This window comes from Cherax quadricarinatus, chromosome 44 (genome assembly GCF_038502225.1).
Source record: "Cherax quadricarinatus isolate ZL_2023a chromosome 44, ASM3850222v1, whole genome shotgun sequence".
Taxonomy (NCBI): domain Eukaryota; kingdom Metazoa; phylum Arthropoda; class Malacostraca; order Decapoda; family Parastacidae; genus Cherax; species Cherax quadricarinatus.
The window spans coordinates 20,693,979-20,705,727 of NC_091335.1; the positions used below are offsets into that span (position 1 = coordinate 20,693,979).

The 11,749-nt window shown below is 51.8% G+C and overlaps 1 protein-coding gene across 1 annotated transcript; it reads right to left on the reverse strand.

Annotated features, from left to right (window-relative positions):
* Positions 1 to 848: 848 nt before the first annotated feature.
* Positions 849 to 1,572, reverse strand: LOC138853945 (uncharacterized; the record flags this gene model as incomplete). The annotated part of the gene is made up of 3 exons (XM_070093869.1): positions 849 to 864; positions 899 to 927; positions 1,510 to 1,572. Coding segments are annotated over 3 exons (108 nt in total), but the record flags the coding sequence as incomplete, so codon positions are not given.
* Positions 1,573 to 11,749: the final 10,177 nt, after the last annotated feature.

Consider the following 11,749-nt stretch of genomic DNA (forward strand, 5'->3'; position numbering starts at 1 on the left):
TTGGTATATTCCCTCTTGATGTTCCTTCTGTGCTGTCTTCCCACAGCCCTTCCTGTCTCTACTGTAAAACTTCCTTAAATCTCCTGTTCAGATCCTCACATACCTCATGATCATTTCTTGTGAGTTCTCCACCTTCTGTCCTTAATCTGATCACCTGGTCTTTGACTGTTGTCTTCCTCCTGATGTGGCTATACAACAGTTTCGGGTCAGTCTTGATTCTCGATGCTATGTCATTTTCATACTGTCACTGGGCCTCCCTCCTTACCTGTGCATACTCATTCCTGGCTCTGCGACTGATCTCCCTATTTTCGTGTGTTCTCTGCCTTCTGTGCTTTTTCCATTCTCTATTGCACTTCGTTTTTGCCTCCTTACACCGTCAGGTAAACCAGGGGCTCGTTCTGGTCTTCCCGTTGTTACTGTTGCCCTTGGGAATAAACTTTTCCACTGCCTCCTTGCATTTTGTTGTTACATATTCCATCATTTCATTTACTGGCTTTCCTGCCAGTTCTCTGTCCCACTGGACCTCCCGCAGGAAGTTCTTCAACCCTATGCAGTCCCCTCTTTTATAGTTAGGCTTTTCCCATTCAACTCCTGTTATTCTTCTTTTCCTACACCTCATAGTCACACCTCCTCCTCCTTCCTCCACCTTCCTCCTCCTTCTCCTCCTCCTCCTCCTCTTCCTCCTCCTTCCTCCTTCCTCCTCCTCCTTCCTCCTCCTCCTTCCTCCTCCTCCTTCCTCCTCCTCCTTCCTCCTCCTCCTCCTCCTTCCTCCTTCTCCTCCTCCTCCTCCTCCTCCTCCTCCTCCTCCTCCTTCCTCCTCCTTCCACCTCCTTCCTTCCTCCTCCTCCTCCTCCTCCTCCTCCTTCTCCTTCCTCCTCCTTCCTCCTCCTTCCTCCTCCTTCCTCCTCCTCCTCCTCCTCCTCCTCCTCCTCTTCCTCCTCCTCCTTCCCTCCTTCCTCCTGCTCCTCCTCCTTCCTTCTCCTCCTCCTCCTCCTTCCTCCTCCTCCTCCTCCTTCCTCCTCCTCCTCCATCCTCCTCCATACTCCTCTTCCTCCTTTCTCCTCCTCCTCCTCCTTCTCCTCCTCCTTCCCTCCTCCCTCCTTCCTCCTCCTCTCCTCCTCCTCCTCCTCTTTCCTCCTCCTCCTCCTTCCTCCTCCTCCTCCTCCTCCTTCCTCCTCCTCCTCCTTCCTCCTCCTCCTCCTCCTTCCTCCTCCCTCCTCCACTTCCTCCTCCTTCCTCCTCCTTCCTCCTCCTCCTCCTCCTCCTCCTCCTCCTCCTCCTCCTTTTACTCCTCCTCCTACCCCCTCCTTCTCCTCCTTCCCCCTCCTCCTCCTCCTCCTTCCCCTCCTCCTCCTCCTTCCCCTCCTCCTCCTCCTCCTTCCCCTCCTCCTCCTCCTTCCCCCTTCTCTTCCTCCTCAGTCCCCCTCCAGTCCCCCCTCCTCCTTCCCCTCCACCTTCCCCCTCCTCCTTCTCCTCCTCCTTCCCCCTCCTCCTCCTCCTCCTTCCTCCTCCTCCTCCACCTCCTCCTCCTCCTCCTCCCCCTCCTCCTCCTCCTCCTTCACCTCCTCCTCCTCCTTCCCCCTCCTCCTCCTCCTTCCTCCTCCTCCTGCTCCCTCTCCTCCTCTTCCTCGTCCTCCTTCCCCCTCCTCCTCCTCCTTCTCCTTCTTCTCCTCCTCCTCCTCCTCCCCCTCCCTCACCCTGACTGGTAGACAGGAAGGGGGGTTGCTTGCCCCTCCCTCACCCTGGCTGGTAGACAGGAAGGGGGTTGCCTGCCCCTCCCCAACCCTGGCTGGTAGACAGGAAGGGGGATTGCTTGCCCCTCCCCCACCCTGGCTGGTAGACAGGAAGGGGGGTTGCCTACCCCTTCCTCACCCTGGCTGGTAGACAGGAAGGGGGTTGCTTGCCCCTCCCTCACCCTGACTGGTAGACAGGAAGGGGGTTGCTTGCCCCTCCCTCACCCTGGCTGGTAGAGAGGAAGGGGGTTGCTTGCCCCTCCCTCACCCTGGCTGGTAGACAGAAAGGGGGGTTGCTTGCCTCTCCCCAACCCTGGCTGGTAGACAGGAAGGGGAGTTACCTGCCCCTCCCCACCCTAGCTGTTAGACAGGAAGGGGGGTTGCTTGCCCCTCCCTCACCCTGGCTGGTAGACAGGAAGGGGGGTTGCTTGCCCCTCCCCACCCTGGCTGGTAGACAGGAAGGGGGGTTGCTTGCCCCTCCCCACCCTGGCTGGTAGACAGGAAGTGGGGTTGCTTGCCCCTCCCTCACCCTGGCTGTTAGACAGGAAGGCGGGTTGCTTGCCCTCCCTCACCCTGGCTGGTAGACAGACAGGGGGGTTGCTTGCCCCTCCCTCACCCTGGCTGGTAGACAGGAAGGGGGTTGCCTACCCCTCCCTCACCCTGGCTGATAGACAGAAAGTAGGGTTGCTTGCCCATCCCCCACCCTGGCTGGTAGACGTGAAGGGGGGTTGCTTGCCCCTCCCACACCCTGGCTAGTAGACAGAAAGGGGGGTTGCTTGCCCCTCCCCACCCTGGCTGGTAGACAGGAAGGGGGCTACATGCCCCTCCCTCACCCTGGCTGATAGACAGAAAGGGGGGTTGCTTGCCCCTACCCCACTCTGGCTGGTAGACAGGAAAGGGGGTTGCTTGCCCCTCCTCACCCTGGCTGGTAGACAGGAAGGGGGGTTGCCTGCCCCTCCCTCACCCTGGCTGATAGACAGAAAGGAGGGTTGCTTGCCCCTCCCCCACCCTGGCTGGTAGACAGGAAGGGGGGTTGTTTGCCCCTCCCTCACACTGGCTGGTAGACAGAAAGGGGGGTTGCTTGCCCCTCTCCCACCCTGGCTGGTAGACAGGAAGGGGGTTGCTTGCCCCTCCCCCACCCTGGCTGGTAGATAGGAAGGGGGGGTTGCTTGCCCCTCCCCCACCCTGGCTGGTAGACAGGAAAGGGGGTTGCTTGCCCCTCCCCACCCTGGCTGGTAGACAGGAAGGGGGGTTGCTTGCCCCTCCCCACCCTGGCTGGTAGACAGGAAGGGGGTTGCTTGCCCCTCCCTCACTCTGGCTGATACACAGAAAGGGGGGTTGCTTGCCCCTCCCCCACCCTGGCTGGTAGACAGGAATGGGGGTTGCTTGCCCCTCCCCCACCCTGGCTGGTAGACAGGAAGGGGGGTTGCTTTCCCCTCCCCCACCCTGGCTGGTAGACAGGAAGGGGTTGCCTGCCCTCCCCACCTGGCTGGTAGACAGGAAAGGGGGTTGCCTGCCCCTCCCCCACCCTGGCTGGTAGACAGGAAGGGGGGTTGCCTGCCCCTCCCCCACCCTGGCTGGTAGACAGGAAGGGGGGTTGCCTTCCCCTCCCCCACCCTGGCTGGTAGACAGGAAGGGGTGTTGCTTGCCCCTCCCCCACCCTGGCTGGTAGACAGGAAGGGGGGTTGCCTGCCCCTCCCCCACCCTGGCTGGTAGACAGGAAGGGGGGTTGCCTGCCCCTCCCTCACAATTAATCTCACAGATTGCATGCAGATGAGAGCCCATGAAAAATAATCCGGGCAAGCTGGCACAAAATTATGTCTGGTCTTGTCATTAGGCTAGTGAGGGGGCGACGCCCCACTGATAATTACCCTCTTGCTGATTGAAATTTTGTGTTTAATACTACCAAACATAAGATATTGTTATTATTATTATTATTACTGTTATATTATTATTATTATTATTATTATTATTACTGTTATTATTACTAATGCTATTGTTATTATTGTTATTATTATTTTATTATTATTGTTATTATTATTATTATTATTATTATTGTTATTCTTATTATTATTATTATTATTATTATTATTGTTATTCTTATTATTATTATTATTATTATTATTATTTTTATTATTATTATTATTATTATTATTATTATTGTTACTATTGCTATTGTTATTACTGTTACATTATTATTTTTATTACAATTATTATTATTGCTGTTATAATAATAATTATTATTATTAATTAATTAAAAATCTAAGCGTCTGATATTTTACATTGATATTGTAAATTAAAATAAATTTAAGTGACCTTAATACAGAGTTTCTTATTGTGTTGTGTTTCTTATTGTGTTGTGTTTCTTATTGTGTTGTGTTTCTTATTGTGTTGTGTTTCTTATTGTGTTGTGTTTCTTATTGTGTTGTGTTTCTTATTGTGTTGTGTTTCTTATTGTGTTGTGTTTCTTATTGTGTTGTGTTTCTTATTGTGTTGTTTGTTTTTATTGTGTTGTGTTTCTTATTGTGTTGTGTTTCTTATTGTAGGTTTGTGTTTCTTATTGTGTTGTGTTTCTTATTGTGTTGTGTTTCTTATTGTGTTGTGTTTCTTATTGTGTTGTGTTTCTTATTGTGTTGTGTTTCTTATTGTGTTGTGTTTCTTATTGTGTTGTGTTTCTTATTGTGTTGTGTTTCTTATTGTGTTGTGTTTCTTATTGTGTTGTGTTTCTTATTGTGTTGTGTTTCCCGTCCAGGACGAAACTGGTGAGGGAGGTGTGATGGAAGGGGGAGGAAACTGGTGAGGGAGGTGTGATGGAAGGGGGAGGAAACTGGTGAGGGAGGTGTGATGGAAGGGGGACAGAAACTGGTGAGGAGGTGTGACGAAGGGGAGGAGAAACTGTGAGGAGGTGTGATGGAAGGGAGGAAGCTGGTGAGGTGGTGATGATGGAAGGGGAGGAAACTGGTGAGGGAGGTGTGATGGAAGGGGAGGAAACTGGTGAGGAGGTGTGATGGGGAAGGGGAGGGAAACTGTGAGGGGAGGTGTGATGGAAGGAGAAACAATTGGAGGAGGTGTGATGAAGGGGAGAAACTGTGAGGGAGGTGTGATGGAAGGAGGAAAGAACTGGTGAGGGAGGTGGTGGAAGGGAGGGAAAGGCTGGTGAGGAGGTGTGATGAAGGGGGAGGAAACTGTGAGGAGGTGTGATGAAGGAGAAAGCTGTGAGGGAGGTGTGATGAAGGGGAGGAAACTGGTGAGGAGGATGTGATGGAAGGGGAGGAAACAGTGAGGAGGTGTGATGGAAGGGTGAAGGAGAAACTGTGAGGAGGTGTGACGGAAGGGGAGGAAACTGTGAGGGAGGTGTGATGGAAGGGAGAAAGGCTGAGGAGGTGTGATGAAGGGGAGGAAACTGGTGAGGAGGTGTGATGGAAGGGGAGGAAACTAGAGGGAGGTGTGATGGAAGGGGGAGGAAGCTGGTGAGGAGGTGTGATGGAAGGGGGAGGAAACTGGGGAGGGAGGTGTGACGGACGGGGGAGGAAACTGGTGAGGGAGGTGTGATGGAAGGGGGAGGAAACTGGTGAGGGAGGTGTGATGGAAGGGGGAGGAAACTGGTGAGGGAGGTGTGATGGAAGGGGGAGGAAACTGGTGAGGAGGTGTGATGGAAGGGGGAGGAAACTGGTGAGGGAGGTGTGATGGAAGGGGGAGGACACTGGTGAGGGAGGTGTGACGGAAGGGGGAGGAAAACTGGTGAGGGAGGTGTGAAGGAAGGGGGAGGAAACTGGTGAGGGAGGTGTGATGGAAGGGGGAGGAAACTGGTGAGGGAGGTGTGATGGAAGGGGGAGGAAACTGGTGAGGGAGGTGTGACGGAAGGGGGAGGAAACTGGTGAGGGAGGTGTGATGGAAGGGGGAGGAAACTGGTGAGGGAGGTGTGATGGAAGGGGGAGGAAACTGGTGAGGGAGGTGTGACGGAAGGGGGAGGAAACTGGTGAGGGAGGTGTGATGGAAGGGGGAGGAAACGATGGGAAAGATGGGGTGAAACGGGAAGGAAGCCAAGAGAAGTGAAAGTATAGGAGAGAGAGAGTAGTACTAATAAAGATTTGTAGATGAATGGTTCAGAGAACCGACATGTTGATAAATTAGACACATGTGCAACTCTTGGGTATCTTTATTGAGGAAACGTTTCGCCACACAGTGGACTGATGAAGCCACTGTGTGGCGAAACGTTTCCTCAATAAAGATACCCAAGAGTTGCACATGTGTCTAATTTATCACTAATAAAGATGTTGGGGAGAGTAACACCAATAAAGATGTTGGGGAGAGTAACACCAATAAAGATGTTGGGGAGAGTAACACCAATAAAGATGTTGGGGAGAGTAACACCAATAAAGATGTTGGGGAGAGTAACACCAATAAAGATGTTGGGGAGAGTAACACCAATAAAGATGTTGGGGAGAGTAACACCAATAAATATGTTGGGGAGAATAACACCAATAAAGATGCTGGGGAGAGTAACACCAATAAAGATGTTGGGGAGAGTAACACCAATAAAGATGTTGGGGAGAGTAACACCAATAAAGATGCTGGGGAGAGTAACACCAATAAAGATGTTGGGGAGAGTAACACCAATAAAAATTTTGGGGAGAGTAACACTAATAAAGATGTTGGAGAGAGTAACACCAATAAAGATGTTGGGGAGAGTAACACCAATAAAGATGCTGGGGAGAGTAACACCAATAAAGATGTTGGGGAGAGTAACACCAATTAAGATGCTGGGGAGAGTAACACCAATAAAGATGTTGGGGAGAGTAACACCAATAAAGATGTTGGGGAGAGTAACACCAATTAAGATGCTGGGGAGATTAACACCAATAAAGATGTTGGGGAGAGTAACACCAATAAAGATGTTGGGGAGAGTAACACCAATAAAAATGTTGGGAGAGTAACACACTAATAAAGATGTTGGAGAGAGTAACACCAATAAAGCTGTTGGGGAGAGTAACACCAATAAAGATGTTGGGGAGAGTAACACCAATAAAGATGGGGAGAGTAACACCAATAAAGATGTTGGGGAGAGTAACACCAATAAAGATGTTGGGGAGAGTAACACCAATAAAGATGCTGGAGAGAGTAACACCAAATAAAGATGTTGGGGAGAGTAACACCAATAAAAATGTTGGGGAGAGTAACACTAATAAAGATGTTGGGGAGAGTAACACCAATAAAGCTGTTGGGGAGAGTAACACCAATAAAGATGTTGGGGAGAGTAACACCAATAAAGATGCTGGGGAGAGTAACACCAATAAAGATCCTGGGGAGAGTAACACCAATAAAAATGTTGGGGAGAGTAACACCAGTAAAGACGTCGGGGAGAGTAACACCAATAAAGATGTTGGGGAGAGTAACACCAATAAAGATGTTGGGGAGAGTAACACCAATAAAAATGTTGGGGAGAGTAACACTAATAAAGATGTTGGAGAGAGTAACACCAATAAAGCTGTTGGGGAGAGTAACACCAATAAAGATGCTGGGGAGAGTAACACCAATAAAGATGTTGGGGAGAGTAACACCAATAAAGATGTTGGGGAGAGTAACACCAATAAAGATGTTGGGGAGAGTAACACCAATAAAGATGTTGGGGAGAGTAACACTAATAAAGATGCTGGGGAGAGTAACTCCAATAAAGATGCTGGGGAGAGTAACACCAATAAAGATGTTGGGGAGAGTAACACCAATAAAGATGTTGGGGAGAGTAACACCAATAAAGATGCTGGGGAGAGTAACACCAATAAAGATGTTGGGAAGAGTAACACTAATAAAGATGCTGGGGAGAGTAACACCAATAAAGATGTTGGGGAGAGTAACACTAATAAAGATGCTGGGGAGAGTAACACCAATAAAGATGCTGGGGAGAGTAACACCAATAAAGATGTTGGGGAGAGTAACACCAATAAAGATGCTGGGGAGAGTAACACCAATAAAGATGCTGGGGAGAGTAACACCAATAAAGATGCTGGGGAGAGTAACACCAATAAAGATGCTGGGGAGAGTAACACCAATAAAGATGCTGGGGAGAGTAACACCAATAAAGATGCTGGGGAGAGTAACACCAATAAAGATGCTGGGGAGAGTAACACCAATAAAGATGCTGGGGAGAGTAACACCAATAAAGATGCTGGGGAGAGTAACACCAATAAAGATGCTGGGGAGAGTAACACCAATAAAGATGTTGGGGAGAGTAACACCAATAAAGATGCTGGGGAGAGTAACACCAATAAAGATGTTGGGGAGAGTAACACCAACAAAAGAAGCGAATCCTCAACGAATAAAAACAATAAAGTCGAACACGTTAGGAGAAGTGAAGTAAATGAGATAATCTGGAGAGAGGATCGCTTCAATAAAGGGACTGAATATCCTCAAGGAAGTTTGAACGCAATAAAAGGCTTGAGAGCAGAAGATCGAGCCTAGTAAAGTGAGGAATAAAGCTGCAGCAATAAAGAGGGTCTTGGGGAAGGAGTAACTTGCCCAAGGAAGATCAAAGTTAGATTATGCTAGGTAAGGATAAGCTTGGCTAGGCTTAGGTTACGTTTGGCTTCCTCCTAGCAGCTCCCTCCTACCAGCTTCCTCCTACCAGCTTCCTCCTACCAGCTCCCTCCTACCAGCTCCCTCCTACCAGCTTCCTCCTACCAGCTCCCTCCTACCAGCTTCCTCCTACCAGCTTCCTCCTACCAGCTTCCTCCTAGCAGCTCCCTCCTACCAGCTTCCTCCTAGCAGCTCCCTCCTACCAGCTTCCTCCTAGCAGCTCCCTCCTACCAGCTTCCTCCTAGCAGCTCCCTCCTACCAGCTTCCTCCTAGCAGCTCCTTCCTATCAGCTTCCTCCTAGCAGCTCCGTCCTACCAGCTTCCTCCTAGCAGCTCCCTCCTACCAGCTTCCTCCTAGCAGCTCCCTCCTACCAGCTTCCTCCTAGCAGCTCCCTCCTACCAGCTTCCTCCTAGCAGCTCCTTCCTACCAGCTTCCTCCTAGCAGCTCCTTCCTATCAGCTTCCTCCAAGCAGCTCCCTCCTACCAGCTTCCTCCTAGCAGCACCAGCTCCTCCACAGCACCGTGCACCTCACCTAGTCTCCTCCACAGCACCAAGCACCTCACCTACCCTCCTCCATAGCATCCTGCACCTCATCTAGCCTCCTCCACAGCATCCTGCACCTCACCTAGCCTCCTCCACAGCACCATGCACCTCACCTAGCCTCCTCCACAGCACCCTGTACCTCACCTAGCTTCCTTCACAGGATCGCGCACCTCACCTAGCTTCCTCCACAGGATCGCGCACCTCACCTAGCCTCCTCCACGGCACTCTGCACCTCACCTAGCCTCCTCCACAGCACCCTGCACCTCACCTAGCCTCCTCCACAGCACCCTGCACCTCATCTAGCCTCCTCCACAGCACCCTGCACCTCACCTAGCCGCCTCCACAGCACCCTGCACCCCACCTAGCTTCCCCCACAGCACCGAGCACCTCACCTAGCCTCCTCCACAGCACCCTGCACCCCACCTAGCCTCCCCCACAGCACCGTGCACCCCACCTAGCCTCCCCCACAGCACCGTGCACCTCACCTAGCCTCTTCCACAGCACCGTGCACCTCACCTAGCCTCCTCCACGGCACACTGCACCTCACCTAGCCTCCTCCACGGCACTCTGCACCTCACCTAGCCTTCTCCACAGCACCCTGCACCTCACCTAGCCTCCTCCACAGCACCCTGCACCTCATCTAGCCTCCTCCACAGCACCCTGCACCTCACCTAGCCGCCTCCACAGCACCCTGCACCCCACCTAGCTTCCCCCACTGCACTGAGCACCTCACCTAGCCTCCTCCACAGCACCCTGCACCCCACCTAGCCTCCCCCACAGCACCGTGCACCCCACCTAGCCTCCCCCACAGCACCGTGCACCTCACCTAGCCTCTTCCACAGCACCGTGCACCTCACCTAGCCTCCTCCACGGCACTCTGCACCTCACCTAGCCTCCTCCACGGCACTCTGCACCTCACCTAGCCTCCTCCACAGCACCCTGCACCCCACCTAGCTTCCCCCACAGCACCGAGCACCTCACCTAGCCTCCTCCACAGCACCCTGCACCCCACCTAGCCTCCCCCACAGCACCGTGCACCCCACCTAGCCTCCCCCACAGCACCGTGCACCTCACCTAGCCTCTTCCACAGCACCGTGCACCTCACCTAGCCTCCTCCACGGCACACTGCACCTCACCTAGCCTCCTCCACGGCACTCTGCACCTCACCTAGCCTTCTCCACAGCACCCTGCACCTCACCTAGCCTCCTCCACAGCACCCTGCACCTCATCTAGCCTCCTCCACAGCACCCTGCACCTCACCTAGCCGCCTCCACAGCACCCTGCACCCCACCTAGCTTCCCCCACAGCACTGAGCACCTCACCTAGCCTCCTCCACAGCACCCTGCACCCCCACCTAGCCTCCCCCACAGCACCGTGCACCCCACCTAGCCTCCCCCACAGCACCGTGCACCTCACCTAGCCTCTTCCACAGCACCGTGCACCTCACCTAGCCTCCTCCACGGCACTCTGCACCTCACCTAGCCTCCTCCACGGCACTCTGCACCTCACCTAGCCTCCTCCACAGCACCCTGCACCTCACCTAGCCTCCTCCACAGCACCCTGCACCTCACCTAACTTCCTCCACAGCACCCTGCACCTCATCTAGCCTCCTCCACAGCACCCTGCACCTCACCTAGCCTCCTCCACAGCACCCTGCACCCCACCTAGCTTCCCCCACAGCACCGTACACCTCACCTAGCCTCCTCCACAGCACCCTGCACCCCACCTAGCCTCCCCCACAGCACCGTGCACCCCACCTAGCCTCCTCCACAGCACCCTGCACCTCACCTAACCCCACAACACCCCCCACCCCACTTCCTTACCTAAGTCAATAACCAATAAGCTGAAGTAGGTAAAAGTCGAGGTAATTCCGTCCCATATTGCCATATATAAGGGAGTCAAACTCCCTGTCGCCTCTTTTAAAACCTTGACGAATCGCTGTTTATAAAGGAATTCAACTCTTTTTTTGTCCTCTGTAGAGGATTGAAGAGTCTCCAAGAGCTCTTCTAGGTACACTGTCCCTGCTTATACAAGTAATGACGCTTATAAGTACCTTTGTAATCTCTGCACCTCAGAACGCATCCTCTGAGTAATCTTTGGGCGGATTTTGGGATTAAGGAACCCAGATACAAGTGGATTAATCCACGAATCTCGTCGAAATGAGGAAGGATGAGAGAGTTGGGAAGGGTGAGAGAGGTGGGAGGAGGGTGAGAGAGGTGGGAGGAAGGAGGTGGGAAGAAGGGTGATAGAGGTGGGAAGAAGGGTGAGAAAGGTGGGAAGAGGGTGAGAAAGGTGGGAGGAGGTTGAGTAAGGTGGGAGGAGAGTGAGTAAGGTGGGAGGAGGGTGAGTAAGGTGGGAGGAGGATAAGTAAGGTGGGAGGAGGTTGAGTAAGGTGGGAGGAGAGTGAGTAAGGTGGGAGGAGGTTGAGTAAGGTGGGAGGAGAGTGAGTAAGGTAAACATTTACAAGTACACAGTATACAGTAGTGTTGGTAGTAATAATGTAGGTGGTAACTCAGTGGAACAAGACTCAGACAGAGACAACCTTACATAAAGTGTGTGTGATACGTGTGTCATAGTGTTGATCTAGGCTCTGAATATACTCTCAACAAATTTTCCATCCAATTTGGATTTTTTCATGTTTGAAATAGGCTAATGGTTCAAATTGACTAGTGGATGTTTCTTCCAGAGTCATGACTGATGATTGTCTCCAGCCATGAAGATTCATCATACATAGTAATACAAGATTAATAGAAAAAGGCAAATATTTTTATATTCCAACACAATGGTATGAAATGAAAGGTTACTTTTTAATACTTACAAATAAAACTAGCATGATGCGCGTATAATGAACGAGATACTTGCTGATGATTGAAATTATTTGTTCTGAACATTTGTTCTAC